The sequence below is a fragment of the Terrapene carolina genome, unplaced genomic scaffold, assembly GCF_002925995.2.
Source record: "Terrapene carolina triunguis isolate 2854851 unplaced genomic scaffold, T_m_triunguis-2.0 Scaffold68, whole genome shotgun sequence".
NCBI classification, from domain to species: Eukaryota; Metazoa; Chordata; order Testudines; family Emydidae; genus Terrapene; species Terrapene triunguis.
The window spans coordinates 33,300,359-33,327,761 of record NW_020664419.1 but is presented as its reverse complement, the minus strand read 5'-3'; the positions used below and the strand labels follow the sequence as shown (position 1 = coordinate 33,327,761).

Below are 27,403 nucleotides of genomic sequence, written 5' to 3'. Positions count from 1 at the left end.
TTAGCTAGTGTGATGGGGCAAGGCCAGATGGCTACAGTAAAGTAGTGAGGAACAGGTATGTTAGCCCCAGGCTAAACAAATCCCTGGTACCATGGTAACCAAATGGCAGTTGCTCCAGGTTAATCAAGACACCTGGGGCCAATTAAGATCCTTCTAGAAGGTAGTGGAGCTGTGCTGTTGGAGGAACGAAATAGTACGAATCCATATCAGGTGCAAGGAAGGAGGCCCTGAGGTAATTGTGAAGAAGATATTGAGTGGGGGGCTGCTGTGCGGAAGTAGCCCAGGGAATTGTACACGTCCTATTTCCAAAAAGTCAGCTTCCACAGCTGTTAATTTTAGGGTCCCTGGGCTGGAGCATGGAGTAGAGGGTGGGCCCGGGCTCCCCCCTCCCCTCCCTGATTAATCACTGAAACTGGGAGACAACAGAGACTGTGCGAGGGAGGGTTGTTTCTCCTTACCTCCCTTGCTGGCTTATGATGAAAATGGCTCAGTAGACTGTGACCCTTGCCTCTAGAGAGAGAAGGGCTATGTGGAGGGTCCCAGTGAGCCTCTGAGACTAGCAAAATCCATCAGGAAACGCAGGACCCACGGAGTCAAGGACAGAACTTTGTCACACTAGTTTAATCTCATTTCGTGCCTTGGCCTTTCTAATTTTGTCCCTACGTATCTGTGTTATTTGTTTATATTCATCCTTTGTAATTTGACCTAGTTTTCACTTTTTGTGGGACTTTTTTGAGTTTCAGATCATTGAAGATCTCTTGATTAAGCCAGGGTGGTCTATTGCAGGGATCAGCAACCTTTGGCACACGGCTCGCCAGGGTAAGCACCCTGGCGGGCCGGGCCGGTTGTTTACCTGCTGCGTCCACAGGTTCGGCTGATTGCGGCTCCCACCGGCACATCCCTCGGCCTGCACCGCTTCCCGCCGCCCCCATTAGCCTGGAATGGCAAACCCTGGCCAGTGGGAGCCGCGATCGGCCCAACCTGCAGACGTAGCAGGTAAACAAACCGTCTTGGCCCGCCAGGGTGCTTACCCTGGCAAGCCGCGTGCCAAAGGTTGCCGATCCCTGGTCTAGTGCCATACTTCCTATCTTTCCTATACAGTGGGATAGTTTGCTCTTCTGCCCTTAATAATGTCTCTGAAAAACTGCCAACTCTTTTGAATTGTTGTTCCCCTTAGACTTACTTCCCATGGGATCTTACGTACCAACTCCCTGAGTTGCTAAAGTCTGCATTCTTGAAATCCTTTATCTTTTTTGTGCTGTTTTCCCTCCTACCATTCCTTACAATCATGAACTCTACTATTTCATGGCCACTTTTACCTAAGCTGTCTTCCACTTTCAAATTTTCAACCAGTTCCTCCCTATTTGTCAAAATCAAATCTAGAACAGCCTCTCCCCTAGTATCTTTCTCCACTTTCTGAACTAAAATATTGTCTCCAATACATTCCAAGAACTTGTTGGATAATCTGTGACCCACCGTATTATTTTCTGAACAGATGTCTGCATAGTTGAAGTCCCCCATCACCACCAAGTCCTGTGCTTTGGATGATTTTGTTAGTTGTTTAAAAAAAAGCCTCATCCACCTCTTCTTCCATAAGTCTTTGCAGGATCAGAGCCTTGGTCTGTAGTTGCTTCCTGAACAAGTATGGAAGGGGGGGAGGCGAGAATGGGGGACTTTGCACTGTCTCTTGCCTGCTCTTTACTCCTGAGGGAATTCTGCACCAAAAAATTAAAAATTCTGCACCAAAAAAATAAAAGTTCTGTGCAAAATATTTTAAAATTCTGCTCATTTTATTTGTCAATAAATAAATGTGGAGGCTCCAACATGGCAGTGGGGAGCACAGGCCGCTGACTGCACAGAGGTGGGAGATTACCCTGCTTTCCCCACATCTCCCCAGGACATAGACTCAGCAGTGAGGCTGCCCCTGACCCTCACACAGTGAAAGGGCCAGGCCTGCCCCAGAAACGCCCTGGGCCCCTGCCCCTCCACACCAGGCACACCAGGTGTGGGCATGCAGGCTCAGCCTGGCAGGATCTAAGTGCGGAGGGGCTTAGTGTGGGGGAATCCAGGTGTGGGGTGAGAGGGTTCTGTATCGGGCAGTCTGCGAGTGGGTGGCTCAGTGAGGGTCTGGGTGCGGGGGGAAAATCTGGATGTGCAGGGGCTCCGTAGGGGTGTGGGGGGTTCTGGTTACTGGGGGTTGAGGCTTGGTAGACGGTGGTCTGGGTGCAGAGGTGGGGGTCTGGATGCAGAGGGTGAGGTTCAGTAGGGGGGTCCAGGGGGCTTGGTGGTGGGGTTCTGGGTGCAGAAAGTGAAGCTCATTGAGGCGGGTCTGAGTATAGGGGGTCCAGAGGCACAGGGGTTGGGTGAATAGGGGATGGGTCTGACCTGGCCCTGGCTCCTGGAGGGTCTGATCTGGCACCAGCTGGGGTGTCCCCAGACACCCCCCCCCACCCCCAGTGATTTCTCTCTCCAACGACTGCTCTTGGCACCTGAAATGACACGCCTGCACTGCTGGGAAGGGGCACATAACTACTCTTGCTGCTTCCCTTTGCTTCCTTGTCAGAAAGTCATTTTTCTGTAGGGAAGCAAAGAAATGTGTGATGGGTGTGAATTCTGCACACATGCACTGGTGTGGAATTCTCCTAGGAATAGCTCTTGTATCTGCACAGTGGGAACTATAATGTAGTCTGTGGTGTCACTATTTTTGGTGCTGTCAAGTGCTTCTTTATAGCTGCCTGTTTGTAGGGATTAGGCTGGAATTCTTAAAGGAACTTAAGGAAGTTAGGTGCCCAACTCCCCTTGAAATTAATTGGGGGTTTTGCACCTAATGCCATCAGACTCCTTTAAGAACTCCAGTTTTGGAACTAACTATGAGCTTTGTATCCAGTCCAAATAAGCCCAGCATATTTTTAAAGAAATAGAAAATAAAATGAAAACTCAGTCTGAATTGTATCAGTGGTGAATTAATATTAAAATCAACCTTTGTGCGTATTAGTACTCAAATAATAGCTGTGTTTATAAAATTACTGTCAATAAAACAAAGGTCTCTGCTGCTCAGTGAATTTGAACTGGTATGTCTAGATCAGGACTTACCTCCTAATATTCAACTACACTTTTGGAAGTAAAAACATTTAGCAGATAACTATGCAACTGAAGTAAAATATTTTCCTCGATTAATTTCCCTTTCTTCCTTGATGAATGTTGTTATTCCAACAAGCTCCTGGGACCTTGGATTTATAACCAGGTGGTGAATTTTGAGAGCATACAGGAATCTCTAGGATAACATAGAGATAGACCACACAGCCTTAGTTGGGGTGGAATTCTGCCAAAGATGGGCTGGACCGAGTGTCTCAGTTTAGCTATGTCCAGATAACCCTGAGTCAGTCTTGTCTTCTCTTGACTGACGCAATCCTGAAACATGCTGCTTGTGCAGGGCCTTGGAAGAATGAAGCCTATTTATCTATGTAGATTTTAGTGATCTTCGTATCCTAGAGGCATGTTTAAAACAATGTTAAATTGAGGTTTTGTTCTGGAATCCTACATTGCAGCTAATTCCTTTGTCTCTGAACCTTACTGGCCATAACCTGAGACTCCATTGTAATTTGTTTCCAGTAATACCCAGAAATACTGGATATTCAAACTTTCTGTTTTATTGTACCACACCTGTGTGTTTCTCCCAAAAGATTCTTCTTTATCCTGATTCTTAAAAATTCAGAAACATCAAATTTTATGTAGTGTCCCGTCCACCTGTTTACCTCCTTTAGCGCCAATCTCCTTATGTGTTTTGATGGACAGGCCTGGGTTCTTCTGGATCCTGCCATACATTCAGCAGGGTGTAACTTCTTTTTCTTCCCATATGAATTTATTCGATGGTGCCTCCACTCCCTTGCTCCTTCCTGGCAGGGTCACCAGGGCAGCTTGGGAGGAAAATTCTAATCACTGGGTAACCACCACTTACTTGCCAGATAGTTGGAGACTTCCATGAAATAACACAAACACATATAATATATTTAAGACAGTACTTATATTAAACAGAAAATAAATATATTAGGGTAAAATACTATTCTCAGGGTCACGAGGGCCCCTGCAATACCTGTGAATTTCCCCAGTCATGTGACGTGATACAGCAAATGTAAAATTAGTGTCCTGTTGGTGCGCGTACTTTGTAGGGGCTCTTGATGATGTGTGACCACAATATCGTCTGTGCAGCAGTTAGCAATGTGGCTGACTGGGTTCAGTACTGCCCAAGAGACTCACAAGTTGATAATGTGGTAAGTCCCTCTGCAGATCCAATAGGCAGCAGGTAACAAAATTCCAAATCCCTTACCCCCTGTCTTGAAGACACATTTCAGGAAGTGGCAGTGGAACCATTTCAGATTTTGGTCAGGTGGCGCAACTTTTAACTGTGATTCTAGGGGCTTACTTAGGCACTTGAAAACTCTAGTTTTTTGGCAGATAACTTAACAATTCGCTGACAGAAGCACTGTATTTAATTCCTACATGAAAGAAACAAAATTAAATAAATATTGGACCCACTCAGCGCTAATACTAACGTGTTCTGACATCTTGTGGCAAGTCACTTAAGGGACATATTCTTACTTTGTTACTAACTCTGTGGATAGAGAGCTCCCATCAGGATTCCTGGGTTCTGTCTCAGCTCTGGGAGGGGAGTGGGGTCTAGTGGGTTACAGTGGGAGGCACATACATCTGGGATCTATATAAGAACATCAGAATGACCATACAGGGAAGACCAATGGTCCATCTAGCCCAATATCCTGTCTTCCAACAGTGACCAATATCAGATGCTTCAGAGGGAATGAACAGAACATGGCAATCATCAAAATGATTCATCCCATTGCCCATTCCCAGCTTCTGGCAAAGAGAGGTTAGGGACATGCAGAATATGGTGTTTGATCACTGCGCCGCCCCACCTCCCCCTCCGAGCTAATAGCCATTGATGGACCTATCCTCCATGAACAGGAGGAAACTGGAAGTCACCTTTGGAGAGGGAAAGGCCCAAGCTGAAGGACCTTGCTTTCAGGTCCCTAGAGGCCAGTCCTGCCCTTTCCCTGGCTGGTGTGGCCTCTGGGAGGGGCGGGGCAGGGCCAGGGTGTTCAGGTTTGTGCTATTAGAAAGTTGTCAACCCTACCCCTTTCACATAGCAAACTTATTAGTGCGACCACCCTTATAAATTAAAAACTTTTTTTTTATATTTAATACTATTATAAATGCTGGAGGTGAAACAGAGCTTGGGGATAGAGGCTGACGCTCGCGACCCCTCACATAATAACATGAACCCCTGAGGGGTCATGACCCCCAGTTTGAGAACCCCTGAATCAGTGCTTCTGAATCCCTTCAGCATGTTTGAATATCTCTAATAATAATAATAATTAGTAATTAATAACAAAAATATCGTTAGTAAATCCACTAGATTTTTTCCTTAAAACCTATGTTTTTGCTAGAACATTCAGTAAGTTCTTTCTAGCTCACTTCAAATATTCATGGCCTCTCGATAATTGACTTTGATAAGATTGTGGAAAAAATAATATGTCCATCTATGCTTTCATTGTTCAGAAACACCAATATATTTGAGGTTAAAATCTATTGTCTAGGTCATCCACTTTATCAGTGAGACATGTTTTTTCATGTGCCATAAATATACTGATAGAGAGCAGAGAGGTTTCATTCTCTGCTCCTCCACTTATCTTCTGTTTCTCCACATTGTACTTGAATTAAATTGCTTAAACTTTGCACCAAAGGAAGTCTGAGGGAGTTAGGTGCTTAATCCCATTGAAAGGGATTTAGGAGCCTCATTCCCTTAGGCTCTTTTGAAAATTCCAGCCAAAATTCTTTGGAACTACCTTATTGTCCCCTTTCTCTGTGATTTACGATTCAATGTCTGTTGCTCTTTCTTTAATTTGAGAATCAAATTTTCTATTTCTCTCTTAATGACATTGATGCTGTGTGGCAAACCTCAGTTATTGTAAGACTGAACATAAAATATTGAAACTCCATAGATTTTAAACAAAGAAAAACCCTTTAAGACAAATTGGTGAAATCTTTATAGCTCAGACAATGACCAAATGTATTTCTATACTTCATAATTGGGTCTAGTTTTCATTATATGCAGGTGCAGCCTTAAGGTTTGATCCTTAAATTGCTGGCAGTGTATTTGGCTATATTAGTTGCTATAGGCTGGCCCTCCTGTCAAAGTTAGACATCAGGCTAGATTCTGAATTGTGAGCTTACTGAAGGCCCTCAGAAACATGAGGTCCCAAACTGTCCCATTCTTAAGGCTAGGCCTGAAATATCAACTTGACATACAGCAATAGTTCTCAGCCTTTTCTGTACCTGGATTCCCTTCCCATTTAGAAATATGGGAAGTGCAGGGTGGTCATGACCCCCTGATACTTTTTCATGACCTCCAGGTTGAGAAATCATGCCTCACAGTAATACCCTCTTCTGACTTTGATCAGATCTTGTTCCCGTCACTTTGACTGAGGTATGTAGTTGACCTTGTTATGGATAGTACCCACTGGTTTTCATAACTCATGATAGTTCTTTTTAGGTAAACAATGTGTAAATTACGGAGCTTTCTATCTAGTTATCTTTTAAGCACACAAAGATCTTCCTTGGGCTCTTTTATCTTGTTCAGAATTTGTCATTTCCTGTTAATTGACAACATCTATAACCAGTGATTGAGTTACTCAGTACCTGCTTCAGGCAATCATAATTGATAAAAATAAAGCATGGAAGTCATATTATTTTTAGTAGAAATTATTTGGTTCTAGAAGTATTTAATTAAATGGGAGATCAAATTAACCAGTAGCTTAATTAAATGGTAAGAACTGTAATTTCTAATTATCATTGAGATATAACGTATGGGTATGTTTCACTTTGACAAACTTCATGGAGTTATTTTGTACTCGATTTTCTTTAGCTACCTAGTCATGCCGTTTATGGGAACAGACTTGAGTAAGATAATGAAGCATGAGAAACTAACTGAAGATCGAATCCAGTTCCTGGTCTATCAAATGTTAAAGGGCCTAAAGGTTTGCCATTTTTATTACTTTCTTACTTTCACACGTTAAATTTTTTCAGAAAGTTGATTTAGAGAGCTGCATACATTTTTTAGTATTTGAAAGATGAGCAAAATTTAATCTCCCTATAGACATTGTGAGCTCTGGAATTCCCCACAATGGATGTGTTTCTTGATGATGAATATTTGCTTATATTTTTTCAAAAATCACGTGTGGGGGTTGGAGTGTGAGTCCCTTGTCCTGATGATTTTGTAGTTGCAAATATATTTGATGCACGCAGACTCTCTTGTAGGCCATCAACACTTTTATTTTAACAAGCCAGAAAAGTCACTACTATGATTTTAGTCCATCCTCCTCCAGCAGTTGATTGTGCTGCTTCTTTGGCACACCTAGCCCCTGCTAGCTGAGGTAATTAGAAACTAGGGGTGAAATCCTTGCCCTGTGGAAGACAATGGCACTGATTTCAATGGGGCCAGGATTTGATCCCAAGCCAAGAATCAAACTTGGATTTCACATATGGCGGTGCAGAGCACCAGGTTACATGGTCAGTTTTAAAAGTCTCCTATTTGCTAATCTGCAGATTTTGTCAAAGTCAGTTTAAAGTGCTGTGGTTAAGAGAACAGTGCTTTTCCCCTGCTGTATCTACTGGAGATGTGACATCAGATGTGATGCCTTTCCAGTTTTTGCTTTCATGTTAGTTCTGTTTATTTTAATTAACTATCTCTGGGGATCTCCTTTCATGCTCATATTACCTATGCTTATTGTAAATTTGTTTTAATTCCTTTTTGATAAGATGAACAGAGACCTTTAGGCATGGACATCCCAGAGTAAAGACCTGCCCTTGTGAGGTGCTGAGCTTCCTTGACTCCCACTAGAGTTAATGGGAGTTGAGAGCCCTCAGCCTCTTACAGAATTGGGCCCCAATTCAGCAAGGCACTAAAGCACATGCCTCACTTTAAGCACATGACTCAATGGGATTGCTCACAGGCTTAATTACCTTGACTAATCAGGGTTCTAACATTACCTGTGAAATTCTAAAATATACTTCCACCTCGTAACGTTTTATGTAGCCTTTCCCTATAGATCTGAAGGATCTCTGAAGTCTACTAGCATGAGATGGTGGGGTGGCTTGGTGTAGAGAAAAAACACGCTAACACACACTCTGGATTTTTAGTGACAAATTAATGTGTAATGTGGCTGAGAGAAGCTAGAACTTCTTCAAAACCTCTCTCATCCCTCCACCCCCCAAAAAGAAGTCAACCGTCTGTACAGAAAAATTGTAAATGATGGGGGAGGAAAGATGCTGGAAAAGTATCCATTGAAACAGCATCACTTTTCAATGATTTTTGGGAACATAGTTTGATACTATCTCAGGGTTTGATATTTTTATTTGATAATGGACATATTCATAAATTTTAAGGCTAGAAAGGACCATTGTGATCAACTAGTCTGACCTCCTGCAGAATACAGGCTATAGAATTTCACTGTTTCCTGTATTAAGCCCATATCTTATCATTGAGCTAAAGCATTTTTTTTAAAAGACATCTAATTTTGATTTAAAGACCTCAAGTGTTGAAGAAATTTCCACATCCCTAGGTAAGTTGTTCCAGTGGTTAATTACTCTCACTGTTTAAAAAATTCCGTCTTGTTTCTAGCCTGAATTTATCTAACTTCAGCTTCCAGTCATTGGATCGTGTTTATACCTTTGTCTGATAGATTATAGAGCCTTCTGCTATCAGAAATATTCTTCATATGTACTGTCTTTTAATAATGATGCTGTTTATAAATGACTGTGGATCACCTCTGAAGTATCCAGTCTCATATACTAAACTGCTGTACAATGTGTATGTTTGTCTTTCCCTCATTTCAGCTAAATAAACAGATTTCCATCTTCATTGTTCTCTGTTTTGTTTCACCTGGCTTTCATAAGAACAGCCATACTGGATCAGACCAAAGGTCCATCTAGCCCAGTATCCTGTTTTCCAACAGTGACCAATGCCAGGTGCCCCAGAGGGAATGAACAAGTGATCCATCCCCTGTCGCCCATTCCCAGCTTCTGGCAAACGGAGGCTAGGAACACCATCCTCGCCTATCCTGGCTAGTAGCCAGTGATGGACGTATCCTCCATGAAGATATCTAGTTCTTTTTTGAACCCTGTCTTGGCCTTCACAACATCCTCTGGCAAAGAGTTCCACAGTTGTCTGGGCGTTGTGTGAAAAAATACTTCCTTTTGTTTGTTTTAAACCTGCTACCAATTAATTTCATTGGGTGACCCCTAGTTCTTGTGTTATGAGAAGGAGTAAATAACACTTCCTTATTTACTTTCTCCACACCAGTCATAATTTTATAGACCTCTATCATATCCACCCTTAGTTGTCTCGTTTCCAAGCTGAAATGTCTCAGTCTTATTAATCTCTCCTCATATGGCAGCCGTTCCATACCCCTAATCATTTTTCTTGTCCTTTTCTGAACCTTTTCCAATTCCAATATACCTTTTTTGAGATGGGGTGACCACATCTGCATGCAGCATTCAAGATGTGGGCATACCATGGATTTATATAGAGGCAATATGATATTTTCTGTCTTATTATCACAAAATAGACAATGATCATTAACATTCTATTTTTAAACCATGAATGATAAAAAAAAAAAACAGAAAAATATTTTTGAACTCCCATGTTTCTGAATGATTCCTATAAATGAAAGATTAGAATCCGTCTCATTCTAGATTAGGAATGCAAATGAAAACGTTGACTCTAACTTTTAAATTACAGTGTGTGTTGTTTTGGTTTTTAAGTATGTTGTTTATCATAAAGGTTTATTTTTTGTTGTTTCCTTCTAGTGAAAGCTGTGCATCCAAAAGGAGAGAGCTTCCTTATAAAAGATGCTGTATTCTGTCCTTATTAACACGCTGTGCTTCAACAACAATTTTAGCATACAGTTGAGATTTGATTGCTGAAAGTGCTTTGACCTAGTTTGGCAGGCTGAAACCTGTCTTTCCTACAGTGACAGCCATTTCTGTAGAATTGAATTCCCTTCACCCTGGGAGACAAACTCTAACAAGGCCATAGAATAGCAGAATTTTGAATTAGATGTATATTTTTGGCGATTCCGTGAATGTTTGGTCTTTAAGGCCTGGATCCTGCAATTTACAACACACAAGAAGAGCCTTGCACTCATGCAGCGTTTCACTGAAGTTAATATGGGTGGAGTGGATCCCCCTGTGCTTTGTAAACTGCAGAATCAAGCCCTAAATGAGACAGGCATATCATGTCTGATCAGATTCTAACCAGCTTTTCTTCCTAATTTACATTGGACCTTTCAAACATTTGAAACCAAAAGAACAGGACACATTGTGGCTGGATTCTCTGGTGATGGGTGCCTAGGAGTGCTGTTTTCCCCTCCCCTCTGACCTCACTCCACTACTTCGTACATTTACCCCTTTGTGTCTGTATTGTTTTCTCCTGTCTCCAGATTTAGTGTATATATTTTTATCTTGTCCCTCATTTATTCATTTGCCCCTGGCTCCAAGTAAAAAGGTTTGTGCTCAAGGGTTTCATGAATGTTAAAAGACCAGCCTGAGTTGACAGTAGTGGGGTAGATGGGATCTTCAGGGGGAAAAATGAATTATGAATTTCCAACTGTAGGGCTTGATTTACCTTTTTAGGATATCTTCATAAGGAAAAGGGCTAGAAACGTACTGTGAAAAAAAATACATAGATTAGCCCTGACATATTTAGGCCCCTACAATCATAGAGCACCCACAGGAGTAGGCTTTGTGAGCCCCAAAGGATGTCTTTGTCTCTGCTAATCAGATGCACTACATTCATAGGAAGCTGGGAAAGCAGGTGTGAAGTGCTGATGTATGAAGCAGTCAAAGCAGTACACTGGGTAAAGAGGAAATGGGAGGACGCTCCTTAGGTGACCTGGCATCCCAGGGTTTGGAGAAACTGGGGCATTCCAGTTCCAGCAAATCTTGCAGAGATGCTGAGATAATCCTAGTAAACCAGTATAGCTCGATACCCTAATCTTACTGTATCTTTCAATAGAAATTATTCCCTTGACTATTTGCAAAACTGCTTTCCATCTGGTCATATGGAGGAGTGCATCTCTAATAACCTCAGCATTATCAGCAAAAACGTACGGCTTTATTCATCCATTAATTTTTGATGTTTTAGTACTTTCATATTGTGAGTCAGACATTCAACAATAATCTTTACTACTTCACCTGTCATTTATGTCACTATACTTTGGATCTTTCTCCCTGCAATAATTCACTCTGAGCAAGCACTGTGTCTAGCTGGAAAAGTCTCCAAGGAACTGATCTAAAAGCAGGAACATTGCAGTGCTGTTTGTCTGAGTGACACTCCCACAGCACCAGCCCTTGTTACGTTAGACTCAACTTAGTGCTATTAGACTCTTGTTTTCATGAATACTAAATTCAGTCATTCCCTTTTTGTCCCCTTAAAAAATATTCCCTAGACTTCACTTTGCAAACTCCCTTGCCATATCTTCCTGTATTGATTATACTCTAAACTGCTCAAAGGAGTTGGTCCAAAAACCGTTGAAGTCAGTGGGAAGATTCATATTTGGATCAGGCTCCTTACTCTGCCCTTATATTTTATGTGCAGCCAAGAACACTTATTATCAGGTGACTGATGATGAAGAGTTTACCAACAGGGTGCAGTAACTTACTGAACTGAATTTGCATAGAGTACCAAAATTTGCCTTTTAGCTATTCCCAAGGTTCCTGTACTACAAATCAATTTGTTCACCCTAATCAGAGAAACAAGACCAGTTGTTAAGATGAAATCGTGACAATGTTGTGAGGGAAATGACTGATATGGTCTAAATCTCTCTGCTAATAGATACTTTTATGAGAGAATGGGTAAAAATCCATAATAGGAGAGTGCAAAATCCCATTTTAGAGAGCGACTCCGTCAAAATGAAAATATTCTGAACTAAGCTGGAGTAGTATTGGGGTACACTGCAGTGTAGATTCAAATATCTTGATTCACAAAAAAACGAACATTTATAAAAGAAACCTGGCATCAGAAATGAAGTGCTAAATAATTTGGTCTCACCATCTCTCTATTAAGAAGAGTGTTTAGTAAACATGTAAATTATATCCAACGTGTTTAAATGAGTTGTTTATTTTCCTCCTTTGCATTTCTAACACTCATTCCTGGGTATGGTGAGGGAGAGACCGTTAGCGAAAGTAGGATGTTTAAGGAAAACTATTCTCTTCTCTGAAGGTGGTTGAGGCCCATTTTTACTAAAGCTCCCGAGGCTGAAATTCTTTTACAATTCCTGTTTCTAGATCCCACGTTCTTGTGCAAAAGTCCCTAGGTCTTCTGTTTACTTCCCGACTATGTACAGTTTTGCACTCTGTCTTAGCATCTGAAGTATTAGGGGATTCAGTGAGAAGACATTAAGAAACAATTTGGAATGTATATGGTCACTGTGACATGCTTGTTGCTCAAAAATTAAACCTGCCATTGGCGGGAGATGTCTACCCTTTCCTTGTTACCGGTCTTTGCTGGGAGTCTGACTGCGAACAAATACTTTCCATAGGAATACTCTCAGGACTCTGTACCCAAGTGACAGGACTTCCTCTTGTTTAAGCAGTCTTCTCTCATCCTGATATACTTCACCCTTCCATCCACGAAATAAATAGCACTTCACAGTTTCCAGTCTCCTCCAGTCAGTGGTAGAAGTAGTGCTACAGGCTATGTTCCATGGCACCAACGTCTTCTCTCTACAGTAGTCAGTTCTTTGGAAGGGAGTATGGGAGGTGGTTTTTCACTCCCTAGTGATGGTGCTGGAACTGTCTGATCTGCAGGCAATTCACAAATGGAACTGATCCTCCAGCTGAAAATGTCCAGTATATGTGGTCCCTCTCCCAGGCCTACTCATTTATTGTGGCATTTCATAGAATCATAGAATATCAGGGTTGGAAGGGACCTCAAGAGGTCATCTAGTCCAACCCCCTGCTCAAAGCAGGACCAATTCCCAACTAAATCATCCCAGCCAGGGCTTTGTCAAGCCGGGCCTTAAAAACCTCCAAGGAAGGAGACTCCACCACCTCCCTAGGTAACGCATTCCAGTGCTTCACCACCCTCCTAGTGAAATAGTGTTTCCTAATATCCAACCTGGACCTCCCCCACTGCAACTTGAGACCATTGCTCCTTGTTCTGTCATCTGCCACCACTGAGAACAGTCAAGCTCCATCCTCTTTGGAACCCCCGTTCAGGTAGTTGAAGGCTGCTATCAAATCCCCCCTCATTCTTCTCTTCTGGAGACTAAACAATCCCAGTTCCCTCAGCCTCTCCTCATAAGTCATGTGCTCCAGACCCCTAATCATTTTTGTTGCCCTCCGCTGGACTCTTTCCAATTTTTCCACATCCTTCTTGTAGTGTGGGGCCCAAAACTGGACACAGTATTCCAGATGAGGCCTCACCAATGTCGAATAAAGGGGAACGATCACGTTCCTCGATCTGCTGGCAATGCCCCTACTTATACAGCCCAAAATGCCGTTAGCCTTCTTGGCAACAAGAGCACACTGTTGACTCATATCCAGCTTCTCGTCCTTTCTTGTTATGACTCGTCTTGCACCCTCTGCTCATATTATGTCAAAACAAGAAACTATTTTATAATCGCATCAGCTAAGGGTGGTCTAGGAGAACATAAAGCCAAGGGCAGACAGATATGTCCCAATATGAAAGCAGCACTAGGAATGCAAAGATGGGGCTTGTAAACTCACTACTGTAAGCAGTTCAAGAGCAGGCTGGCTTTCAAAACAAGTTATGTCAGGTGAGAGAGAGGGAACCTCTGTGTAATGTGGTAGGATGAGGAGTTATTTAGTCTTTGCAATGGGCAGAGATAAAATGGACTCTGAACAGCATTGCTCTAAAATTGTATGTCTGGCTGCATGGGAAGCTTGTGTTCTTGCTGTACTACACTGGGCCTGATCTTCAAGTAGGGGTACAGGTCACTGGATTCCAGTACTGACTCTTAGATTTCATACATGGAAAAGAAAAAAAAACAATTTTTTGTCCATGAAGGTTTGTTTCCTCTTGCACTAAATGCTATAATAGTAGCTAACTATATAATCTTAATTTCTAGATCCTTAAATGATCTGATGTATCCATTGAAATACAACAAAGGGAAAAAAGATCACAAAACCAATACATGCATGGGAGGCATTTCATCTTGTCATATTATTCTGGTTTTTAAGCAGCGTACACCTTGAAATACTAGTTCCTGTGCTGGTCTGTTTCCTGTAAAAAGAGATCTAAAACTAAAATACACAATATGTTTGCTGAGGAAGATGGCTAGGACACCAATTAGGGTTGCCAATTTTGATTGGACCTATTCCTGGAGGTTTCATCACATGACATAATCGTTAATTAAAGATTAATTAACCTTATAGACATGCATCCGACGAAGTGGGTATTCACCCACGAAAGCTCATGCTCCAATACGTCTGTTAGTCTATAAGGTGCCACAGGACTCTTTGCTGCTTTTCCAAAGCTCTAGCCCTTGGACCTCCATTATGTTGAGTTATGTGTGTTTTGAAAACTTGAGCATCCTCACACAGAGCCCTGGAAAGATGATGAAAATATTCCAATAAGGTAAAATGCTTTTTTAAGATTACTTTCAGGTTTGTTTGCATTCAGGCCTTTATTCTGGAAAGGATACCTATTCAGGAAGGGTGCTTAAGCACATGCTTAAAGCTGAGCATCTGCTTTCCTAAAGCTAAATTTGTGCTTAAATCTGATGACTGCAGTCGTACAGCACATGCTTTCCTCAATCTGGGGTTTACCAGAGGCATCTGAACCTAAACTGTGATTGTGCAGTTTAGATTTCTGTTGTAGCTAGCTCAGGAATTTACAGTAAGTAAACAATAGGATTTATTTTAATCCATATATTTCACAGCCCAATTTCAGGATGATTTTATTTTTCTAACAATACCAGAGAGTTTCTGGACACAAAAATGATTTATGAGGAAATTAAAAGTGAGGAAACATGGTGACCTGATTCAGTATCAATATTCAAATAGAGCTACAGAAATAATGATTATAGGTTGAAAAAAGCAGCAGCTTTATACTTGAGACTTTCTTTAGAAAGCAAAAATAATCTTATACCTTAAATTTAGTTTTAGGAGTCCAGTGTGACCTTCTCTAAAATCATTCTCTAATCTCTCTGGCAGGAAATCCATAGGGCAAATGAGTTGCAATTGTGTCATAAAATGAATACACTTTTATTTTTTTCTTTGAATATTTGATGTAAAGATGTGTAAACCTGATTATCACCTGCCTCTAACATTGTGATCTCTCTTCACTTATCTACTTGGCATCTAATGATATTTCAATTTTTTAATATGACAGTACATTTGATTGCCTCATTGTTTTCTAAAAAGTGTATTATTAATTTCAGATCACTTCAGCACCACATAGGGCCAATTTTTGCAGCAGAACTGAAATAATAATTTATTGAGAATCCAGCAAGTGTCAATTAACATATCGTTTTGTTTTCACAGTATATCCATTCAGCAGGCATAATTCACAGGGTAAGTGAAAACAGAATTAAAAATATTTGTTTTTTTTATTCGTATTCTGTAGATGATGTTTGTGCGCTTGTATGTCCATAGATATAGTTCTCACACCATTCTTGACTTGATTAGTTTTGGCTGGATGTTTTTTAATTGATATGGTCCCCACATTGGGGGTTTCAGAACAGCCAATGACTAAACTGGAACTGGTTGAAAATTGGGTTTTAGACAAAACAAAAATTTGCATGAAAAGTGTGTTTTCCTCAGAAAATTAATTGGAAAACAGCACATAAAAACTGAAAAATTTTCAGCCATAATGCAAAAAGTCAGAAATTGCCACTGAATATTTTGACAAGAATATTTTTCATCAAAATTTTGTGCACTGAAATAAAACTGGCCTTTCTGATTCCTTTTGAAAATCCCACCAAAGCTCTCACAAAATCAGTGTGAGAATTTTGAAATGACAACATTTTGGGTTGCCTGCCCTTGTACTTGCAAACTTCACCATTCCTCCACAAAGACTTGGCTGTCCTATCTTAACCAAGAGAAGAAATCAGTCCTTTGTAGTAAAATACCAGGTGCATCATAAAAAATTTACTTCGCCCATGTGGCTTCAATTTGACTGCTGGAAATTATATCAGTCATCACAAACCCAACATGATGTAACACTTCAGTAAGTGTGAATGTTAGCTCCCAAAGCTGTTGTAGTCATAGTCTAAGCTTGACAGACACTCAGCTTTCTCTAAGTTTCCCCCGCTGACTGATCATCTTTCAATTCCATTGTAGAGCCTCTGCAACTCGAAGTCTCCCTTCCCTCACTCCAAGGCCCCTATGATGTTAACAGTCCACATCCCCTGCTTTTTTTATTTTTTTTCCATCCATTCTTGGGATGGACAATTGGAAAGTTGTGCAGAAATTTTCTACAAGGATCTTGTTTTATGGTGTAGTTGACATAAATCTGCAAGAGTTGTGGGGATATTCTGCTCAGATTTTCTCCCTAAATCTGGAATCTCTACAGATCATTAATCTTGTATAATAAAATTTAAGGGTCTGAGTTTTTCAAACTTGCAGCAGTTAAATGGAGAAGGATATTGCGGCGATCAAGACCTGACTCTTTATTGTTGGCATTTTTTTAATGTAACAAGTAACAGCCTCCATTCAAGTGAGTCAAATTAGCAGGAAATCCCTTTTTATCCAAACTTTGCCTAAGACAGGAGAGCATGTTCTGGCTAAAGAAGGTGTGATCATAAAATCTTGTTTATCTCTTTTAATACTCAAGAGCATCCCAGGTGGATAAACAATCTGCTTAGGTGCATACTGATGTGTATATTAACAATTTGCTTATGTGTTATAGCTCTTCCCTCACCCTCGGTCTACCTTGTCTATTTAGATTGTAATTTCTTCAGAGCAGGGACCGTCTACTCTTCTCTGGTTGTACAGTACCTAGCACAATGGGGCTCCGTTCTTGGTTGGCCCTTGGGCACTGCTGCAATAAACACAATTAATACTAATGGACCTTTCATTGAAGATTTCTTCCAAGAACACATATGTGGCTTAACAGCCATGAAGGAAAGCTATTTAATTTCAGTTGAGTTTATGTAAGTCCCAGGATATAACTTCAAAAGGTTGGGGCCAGAGTTGGGAATTTGCATTCATCTCCTCACAGGTATTTTCTAGGAAACCCACATACCTTTGTTTGTCCCAAAAGTTCTTTCTTGTCTGGCACATTGTTTAAAATAGTACTTTTGAAGCTCATAACATTCAATAAGGTTTTTCAAGGCTATTGCAAGAAATTGCCCTATCTTTCACAATTTCCTTCACATAACACAAGTATTTTTATTTAAAAAGTGTATTTTTCTGTTTGTTGTAAAAGTCCATCTCAAACTTGATATATTTACAGGATCTAAAGCCTGGAAATTTAGCAGTAAATGAAGATTGTGAATTGAAGGTAGGAAACACTTCCTGAAATATGCAGTTGAATTTGTTACGAACACACTGCATAGGAGAACATGGGTGAAACCAAGTCAATGACAGAACTCCTGTTGACTTCAGTTGGGCTAGGATTTTACCCTATGACTTTTGAAGAGTCATGGAGATATGGGAATTACCAGGAAATTGAGGTGAGGGAGGACCAAATGTGGTCCCAGGACGTTAGCAGGAGGAAGAACCAAATGGAAATTGTATTATTTGGGGGGGGGGGGGGAACCTGAACATCAAAAGCCTAATCATCTCATTGGGTGTATCTACACAACTCTGAGTGATTGCAAGCAGCTGATTGGATGATTGACCTCCGAGAGGATTATGGAACCAAGCAAGTAGCACTATTTCTAGAGGAAAAACTTTGCCAAATACCCTCAATTGCTGCTTTTTAAACAAAATAGAATTCAGTGGATGTTATCTATATGGATTTTCGTGAATCATTTAATAGTGTCATATGAAATCCTGCTTTTTAAATTACATCACATTAGCTTGAATACGAGCAATGTCAGGTGGTTTTAAATTGGCTGAAGGATTGTTTTAAAAAAAAATTCATGACAAAATAGCAAAGTATCAAATTAGGGATCAATATTAGGTGCAGTCTTATTTAAATCTTCCTTCAAGAAGCTTCAGACCATAAGGAAATTCAACTATGATACTAAGTATTGGTAATGAGTTCACATAACAGTTGGATGTGCAGAGGATAACTGTTAGATGAGCAAGCCTATGGCATGGGTTATAATAATGACAGCACAACCACAAGTTATTGCTGAGATCAACACTGCCAGGAATTCCCTACAGGGTTGGAGGAGGTGGTGGCAAATATTACTGTAAAAATTGAAATTGGCTGCTTTGGAGTGGGTATAAAAAGAAGGCTGTTTATACATAGGCCTGTGGTTTTGCAGAGTGGATTGCTGTAAGTGTGTATGTTCCCTCATAATTGTATAAACTATAATAATCAGTGTAGGTATGTATGCAGTGTTGTTGTAGCCATATTAGACAAGGTGAGTGTGGTAATATCTTTTATTGGACCAACTTCTGTTGGTGAGAAAGACAAACTTTTTGAGCTTACAAAGAGCTCTACTTCAGGTCTAGGTATGTGTAATACATAAACTGTGATGAATATCTACTTATTTTGTCATGTAGTCACTCAGCTAAGAAACTGACTTTTTCCAAAAGAGTTAATGTCCGTGTTGCCAAAAGGCAGCTAGTGTGTAAGGGCATTGCTGTGATACCCTTTCTCATGTCGAATACCATTTTACACCACCTAGTCCCATCCACTTCAGTGGGAGTATTTGTGCAGTAAAGTGCTACTCAACATGAGCGAGGATATCAGAATCTGGACCTAAATTCACACATCAGAAATGGGGCTCTTGTTTCTTTTAAAAAGACACTGAAACTAGGAAAGCCAGTGATAATGTTAAGTGCATACTGTAAAGTTTCCTAACAGCAGTACTGGTTCTAGTTGGTTTCCAGAATAGCTTGTGTCCTTTAATTGGACAGTTGGTAATTTTTTTGTTAATTAGGGGCAGGTATTTAAGATCTTTTAAGCATAGGTGACGACTCTGTGGGTGCTCCAGGGCTGGAGCTCCCACAGGAAAAAAATAGTGGGTGCTCAGCACTCACCAGTGGCCCCACTGATCAGCTCCTTCCCCTCCCCCCCCCCCCCCAGTCCCGCCCGCCCGCCGGCCCTCCCAATCAGCTCCTCCCCCTCCCTCCCAGCACCTCCTACCCACCGCAGATCAGCTGTTCAGCGGCATGCAGGAGGTGCTGGGGGGGGAGGGAAGGAGTGAGGGCAGGGCATGCTCAGGGGAGGGGGTGCAAGGGGGCAGAAAGATAAGGGCAGGGGTGGAGTGGGGGCAAGAAGGGGCAGGGATCGGGCCTGGGGGAAGGGGTGGAGTGGGGTAGGGGCTGGGGCAGAGCGGAGTCAGGCACCCCCAGGGAAATTAGGAAGTCAGCGCTTTGCTTCTAAGACATTTTTACATGGAAAGAGGAATGAGCTGTTTCTTCTGTTCAGTTATCCCTGCATATGAGTCTGCCCTAAGCAGATTCCTGTTGAACTGTTGTGCAAGCAGGCGTTGCCATCTGCAAGCTTCGCTCTAGATCATTAAGCTGAAATACTGAATCTGATTTTATCACTCTGCTTCTTCTCTGTCTTGGGAATCTTCCAATCCATTAGTGTGTTAGAGCATAATATTTATTCTCCAGAAATAATTATGCAAAATAGCCCAGACCCCACAAAATCTATTTGTTTAATTGTAGTGAAGAGTTTGTTATAAAAAAGCAAATAAGAAAACTTTATGAAATGTGATTTATACATGTCTCCGTCAGCTTATTACAAGACTTCTGGTTATATCCCTTATATGAGGTCAGTAGATTCAGACTGCTCCCAGCGGCCACTTCACCTGGAATGGTCCTTTAGAATATGTGCTAACTATTTATGCTAAACTATCTGTTTTTATTTAGTATTTCGCTGTGACACTCTTAGTACCTTTCCCAGACCTAAAGAAGAGCTCTGTATAGCTCAAAAGCTTGTCTCTCTCACCAATGGAAGTTGGTCAAATAAAAGATATTACCTCACCTACCTTGTCTTTCTAATGAATTAAAAGGTATTCTCTCCCCAAGATTTCGAAAGTCTTATTTATTTTGTGGAACTTGTTTCTATGTGAGCTATCTTACTGGAAGGATTGCCAAAGTTACAAACATCACCCTCATAAAAGGCTAGTAAGTAATTCAACAATTAAACTCAAAAACTGTGCACAGTCAATCATTCAAAAATCAGGAAATACAAAAGCAGTATTGTCAACACCAAGCATTCAAAAATCATAAGTCAGGCTTCAAAAAATTATGAAATTGGATTTAAATAATGAAAAATTTAAACAATAATAAATTTGGGGTTTGGGAGTTTTTGTTTGTTTGTTTTTCTCTCTCTCTCTGTCTCTCGGTTTTTGAGCCTTTTGGTTACACGTGGGACATGTGGTCCATCTTTTCTCCCTGTCCTTCTTAAAAAAAAAAAAACAAAGTTAAAATTCTCCCCTAGTTGCCTGACTCCAGGACTGGGACTTTAAGAAAAACATCCAGCAGCACAAGATTCATGATAAAATTGGAAGAGTTGGCACACTGAAAAGTGAAGTTTTAGTGCACAACTTTAATGCTCTGTACCTGCACCGAGGCACTGTAATTAGAGTTGGTTGGGGATCTGTCGACAAAACATTTTTGTTGGAAAATGCTGATTCAGCAAAATCAAAACTTTTTCATGTGAAAGGGTCAAAACTTGTATCGAGCAGGTTTTTTAGGTCCAGGACAGAATTTCTGCTCAAAGAGAGAGAGAGAGAGAGAGACCCATCCTAAAATAGCAAATGCCTAGTGGTTAGGGCAAAGAAACTGTAGGAGAGATTTAGAGCAGGAACTTTTGAACTTAGGGTCTCCCACATGCCAGGTGAATGCCCTAACCACAGGGACACTGGCTATTCATGGGTCGGTGGGTGTCATTTTGTTACAAAACAAAAAATTCAAAAGGTCTCGGTTTTCTCCCAATGTGAAATGGAAAAGATTTTGAAATACTGAAAATGTGTGCAGGATAGGAAAACAATTTCCTGCCCAGCTCTCAGTATAATATAGACTCCCTCCAATTCTCTGGAGCCTTAACCTGGTGGATCCAGCCACTTACAGATTCCCCTTGTTAAAGGGATTCTATGACCTTAGATACACGAGTATTAAGATAAATTAAGATCTCATAAAGACAATTCCTGACTTTCAGGTACTTAACTTTGCAAACTCTAATGTTGCAGTAATTTCTAAAGTTTATTTTATTAAAATGGGAAAAGAAATATGCAAGGCTGGTAATTAACAGGCATCAGTTGTGAAAAGACACCTGGTACCTGTAAACAGCAGGGAGCAATCTATAAAAGGTAGACTAGTCTGTGTAAGAAATGCAGGAGAAGGACCTGATTCTCGTCTCATTTATACCAGTGTAACTCCATTGACTTCAGTGCAGTTATAATTCCTCTGTCCAGAATTGGGGAAACGTGGTTCCAATCAGGCTGTAATCTCATCACTACAATACCTGCAGCTTGAAAAACTTAACAACCTCTGCCACCTTCCCTGGGAGTGAAACATTTAGCAGAGCTTGCAAGGTGCACAAGTTCACTGTTCACTAACATACAGAACTAATGAACTCCACTGCTTTTATGAGCACAGTTTGAAAGCCTCTTTCTCCACAGCTAATGGGCCTATGGAGTATAGCTGTTCTCTTAACTGTGCACCACATCCATCTTTAAATCCACAGCTAAGAGCTTAGCATAACTTTCTAAAGCACGTGCTCGGTCATGCATTTTCAAAGTCATCAAACTAATTTTTTCCCCCCCTATGCTTTTAACAAAATGCATACTGGACATTAAGGCCTGTTTCTAGGCTATCTTTGAAGTGTCAAAGTTCAGTTGTGTTTTGTTATTAAGGTGGGAAGCTGGAGTTTTATTTCTTTCTTTCTTTATTTATGTGTTTATTTTTGCAGTGGGGAGAAATGTGTTTTCCACCATCCTATTCTTAACTTTAAAGTGGCTATAGCGATTTTGCCTAAACATGTTCAAAAAATCACTTTCCAGCATGGTAAATTCCAGCCCAAAAGGTTAAATGTTTAGGTCAAGAATGTATGAAAACAGTGGCTTGATATGGAAATTGTAGTGCAACCTTAACTGTGATAATCTTAACCATAATAATTAGAAATCTGTTCATAAGAATGAATAAACATTTACTCTGTACAAAACAAAATGAAAATCCTAAAATGGCTGCATGACTACAGCTGGGCAAATAATGGATTTTTTTGTTTGCTGACAATTCCAAAACATTTTTTTTAATTCCATTTTGGGTTGAACCAAAACCAATTTTTTAACGTTTTCAGTGAATTGAAAAGTAGGAGGGGGATATTTCAGGTTAAGCAAAATGTTTTTGGGTTTTTTTAGATTTTGACAATTTTAATTTTTTTTAAATGTTTTAATAAAATTAACAAAAATTCTGAAACAAAAGGTTATTTCAAAGTGAAAAATTGAAACATTCCACTTAAAAATGTCAAAACAAAATGTTGGGGTTTTGGGCGGGGGGGGGGGGGGGGGTTTAAGTTTTTTTTTTTTAACAGAACATTTTGGAAAAAAAGAAAAAAAAAAAAAAAAAAAAAGTGTGTAATATTTCTGTGTTGCTGTATCTGCATTTTTTGCCCACCCCTCAAAAAAAAGATGTGAAACATTTTGCCCAACCCTATGCATAACATATGTACTAACTATTTTTGTAATTCTTAGCTACCTTTACTAAATAAATACACCACGATTTGCAATATATTGCAACTGTTTCTAGCGCTCAATGAAACCACAGATCTTAGTCTGGCAAATCAAAAAACCTGTATAAGTAATAATAAATGTTATGTAAATGATGCAGACCATAGAAAAGCATCGAAGTGTTGCATTTCTTTTCTTTGGTGTCTTGTGAAGACCTAGTGGAGAACACTGTATAGGATGTCTGGATGCTTCATTTAAAAGTATATCTTGCTATCCTGTTTATGAAGATATTTATTTGCCTTGTGTCCAGTATTTAAATGAGAAAGTTTATGGGTTATGTAGTACAAAATAGGGATTAAGTGCCATTGAACAAAGTGGAAATTATTGGTAAACATAGCAGATCTCTCTTTCTACTTTGCATCCCATTTCTGTTTTAAATGCAGTTGACACCTCAGCTGATATGAAATATGGAAATTATGTTAAAGTGATGCAGTGAGAATAAAGCCATAATATTTACATTTTACATCCTGCATCCACAAATAACAGCCTAATATAACTTTCCTTTTTCATTAGTGCCAGGAGAGTGATGATACTATTTTATTGAATAGTGAAGTATTTAAAATGGTTGAATTATAGTCAGCATGTTACAAATACCGGGTCCTTTTGCAGCGTCAATGAGTGTTTGTACTATAAATCTCTGTCCATAAGGTATCCATGCAGTCTGGTAAGCATGGAAATTTTAGCAGTTATTTCATTAGTAGATCTACATATTCAAGCATGTATTATGTTTTTTAAATCTTCCCTGCCATAGATGGTCCATTCAGTTCTATTTTTCAACACGCCAGTGGATGGGTACATTTTTGCCATAAATCTGTTAATTCACCTCATCCAAGAGGCTCACTTTTCTGGTTAGTAATTTCTCATTGCTGACTATGAGCCTGTTCACTGTTAGCCTCCTGCTTTAGCTGGTCTCTGCTGCTAGTCCTCTGATTTGGACCATTTTGTAGAAGTTGATCCAGGCTTGTACTTGTATTTTCAAGTGGTTGCCACCGGAAATGGCTAGCTGTATAGATAAATATCCAAGGGACTGCAATAATAGTTTAATGAATAAGTAAGTTTAATCATATATAACTTTATAATTCTGAATGTATCACCTGTGGGCCTTGAACTCCTTAAAAGGCCCTTCAGAAGAGGAAGAGGGAGGAAGGTTGGTTAAAGCAGTAGCCTGAGACTCGGGAGACTTAGGTTCAATTCCCTGCCCTATGACCTTGGACAGGTCTCTTTCTGCCTCTGTTCCCCATCTGTAGAATGGAGATACTAATACTTCCCTACCTCAGAGAGGTGCTATTAGAATGAATACATTAAAGATTGTGCGGCACTCAGCTGCAACAAGAATGGGGGCCATATAAAGTACCTAAGGTGGATAGCTTCATTATAACCCTGGAAAGGTTTGATGGCGATTCCTTGGACAGGGAGTTTTATTAGTAGAATGAAATATTTGACCAATATTTTAATAACATTAATTAAAGAATTTACTGTTTCCTTCAGTATAGTTACAAAGCTCAGCAGCTCCATTTTTGTTAAAGTATCCTAAATGGGAGAGAAGCATTCTGAAACGTAACTTGTATGCTATTTCTGTCCAAATTTTACATTGCAGCAAGAAAACATCTATGTGAAATGTTCACTTTTTCTATTGTCTCCAGTTGGAATGTCTCTGCATTCATTTTGTTCTTCCAATATAGATTCTGGATTTTGGGCTGGCAAGGCATACGGACAGTGAAATGACAGGCTACGTGGTTACTCGATGGTACAGAGCCCCGGAGGTCATACTTAATTGGATGCATTATACTCAAACAGGTAATGTGTATGTGTGGGTGCTAAGATCAACATCCTCGCTCTGAATAGTCTTAGCAGCTCCCACGTATGCATTGAATAAAGTAATATATAACCATATCTTTGTTCCTCAGAGAGAAATGAAAAATGGTGGTGAGAATATGCGAAGATGAGGGGAGTCGATTAATTGCAGTTAACTCACACATTAACTCAAAAAGGAATCGTGATTAAAAAAATTAATTGTGAATACCAATTGAAATTTATTAAATATTATTAAATGTTTTGGATGTTTTTCTATGTTTTCAAATATATTGATTTCTAGTACAACACAGAATACAAAGTGTATAGTGCTCACTTTATATTATTTTGATTACGAATATTTGCACTGTAAAAATGATAAAAGAAATTGTATTTTTCAATTTACCTCATACAAGTACTGTAGTGCAATCTCTTTATCATGAAAGTGCAACTTACAAATGTAGGGTTTTTTTGTTACATAACTGCACTCAAAAACAAAACCATGTAAAACTTTAGAACCTACAAGTCCACACTCAGTCCTACTTCCTGTTCAGCCAATTGCGAAGAGAAACAAGTTTGTTTACATTTACGGGAGATAATGCTGCCCACTTCTTAATTACAATGTCACCTGAAAGTGAGAACAGGCATTCGCATGACACTGTTGTAGCTGGCGTCACAAGATATTTATGTGCCATATGTGCTAAAGATTCATATGCCTCTTCATGCTTTGGCCATCATTCCAGAGGACATGCTTCCATGCTGATGACGCTTGTTCAAAAAATAATGCATTAATTAAATTTGTGACTGAATTCCTTGAAGGAGAATTGTATGTCTCCTGCTCTGCATTCTGCTATATATTTCATGTTATAGCAGTCTCGGATGATGACCCAGTACATGTTGTTAGTTTTAAGAACGCTTTCACTGCAAATTTGTCAAAATGTAAACAAGATACCAATGTGAAATTTCTAAAGATAGCTACAGCTCTCAACCCAAGATTTAAGAATCTGAAGTGCCTTCCAAAATCTGCAAGGGGCTAAGTGTGGAGCATGCTTTCAGAAGTCTTAAAAGAGCAACATTCTGATACGGAAACTACAGCACCGAAACCACCAAAAAAGAAAATCAACCTTCTGCTGGTGGCATCTGACTCAGAGGATGAAAATGAATATGTGTCGCTCTGTACTGCTTTGGCTCGTTATCGAGCAGAACCAGTCATTAGCATGGACGTATGTCCTATGGAATGGTGGTTGAAGCATCAAGGCGCACATGAATCTTTAGCGCATCTGGCATGTAAATATCTTGTGACACTGGCTACAACAGTACCATGCAAATGTCTGTTCTCACTTTCAGGTGACATTGTAAAGAAGAAGCAGGCAGCATTATCTTCTGCAAATGTAAACAAACTTGTTTGTCTGAGTGATTGGCTGAACAAGAAGTAGGACTGATTGGACTTGTAGGCTCTAAAGTTTTAAATTGTTTTATTTTTGAATGCAGGGGTTTTTGTACATCATTCTACATTTGTAAGTTCAACTTTCATGATAAAAAGATTGCACTACAGTACTTGTATTAGGTGAATTGAAAAATACTCTTTCTTTTGTTTTTTACAGTGTAAATATTTGTAATAAAAAATAAATATAAAGTGAGCACTGTACACTTTGTATTCTGTGTAATTGAAATCAATATATTTGAAAATGTAGAAAACATCCAAAAATATTTAAATAAATTGTATTCTATTATTGTTTAATAGCGTGATTAATCACGATTAATTTTTTTTAATCGCTTGACAACCCTAGTGAAAATGTAAAACTGTAATTAAGAGCAAGTTCCCTGCAGTTAAAAAATTTGGGTAATCCTTTGTTGTCAATTTTCAGAAATTAAACTCCAGTGTAGACAGAGAAAAAGGCAATCTGGGTTTGGACATAGGTGGTAGCGAGCTCTACCCTTGCTACATGCTGTAATCCTTCTGCAGGATGTTGCAGATTGTACCCTAACTCCAACTGGAAGGGCAAACCATTCAGCAAAGAGGGGGTACTAAAGAAGCATGAAGGTAGCTGTAGTCCCTTCTTAAATGACTGGAAGAATTACTTCCTGTATGCATCAGCTTGATATTGAGGAGCTGCCCTCTCCCTGTGTCCTGGTCATGAACACCAGTTACCTTATTGCAACTTGCTTTTGGTAGACATTTATTTTCATATAAAGGATCAACTATATTAATACGCTTCTTTAAAAAAGTATAACTGAAACTGTATTTTAACCATACATTTGTGAGGGGATTTAAAAATATAATTCGGCAATTTAATGTTACTGATTTTTTTTTTTTTTATAATTTCAGTTGACATCTGGTCAGTGGGCTGTATTATGGCAGAAATGATAACAGGGAGGCCACTGTTCAAAGGAAATGATCGTATCCTTTCATGATGAATTCCTGGCAGAAAGATATGAAAAGTGTGTCGGTATTTGTGTGTCACAATAAGTTGGTTTCATAATGGATATAGATTTAAAACAATGGTCAATTAATTCCCCCCCCCCCACCTGCTTTTAAATCTTGGGTAAATTACTGGATGTTTGTGCCTTAGTTTACCCATCTGTAAATTAGGACTAATATTACTGAACTACTTCACTACAGAGATATGAGCATTGAATGTTACAAAGCACTCTCAGATTCTCAGGTGGAAGGTTCTATGCAAAATCTTCAATAACAGGCACCCCGGTTC

The 27,403-nt window shown here is 39.8% G+C and overlaps 1 protein-coding gene across 1 annotated transcript in view; it reads left to right on the top strand.

Moving 5' to 3' along the window:
- Positions 1-27,403, top strand: part of MAPK12 (mitogen-activated protein kinase 12) — a 72,028-nt gene that overhangs the window by 31,779 nt on the left and 12,846 nt on the right. The window contains exons 4-8 of the mRNA XM_024201341.2: positions 6,941-7,052; positions 15,583-15,612; positions 17,495-17,542; positions 24,584-24,698; positions 27,022-27,093. Coding sequence (XP_024057109.1) covers positions 6,941-7,052; positions 15,583-15,612; positions 17,495-17,542; positions 24,584-24,698; positions 27,022-27,093 — 377 coding nt within the window. The remainder of the gene's footprint in view (positions 1-6,940; positions 7,053-15,582; positions 15,613-17,494; positions 17,543-24,583; positions 24,699-27,021; positions 27,094-27,403) is intronic.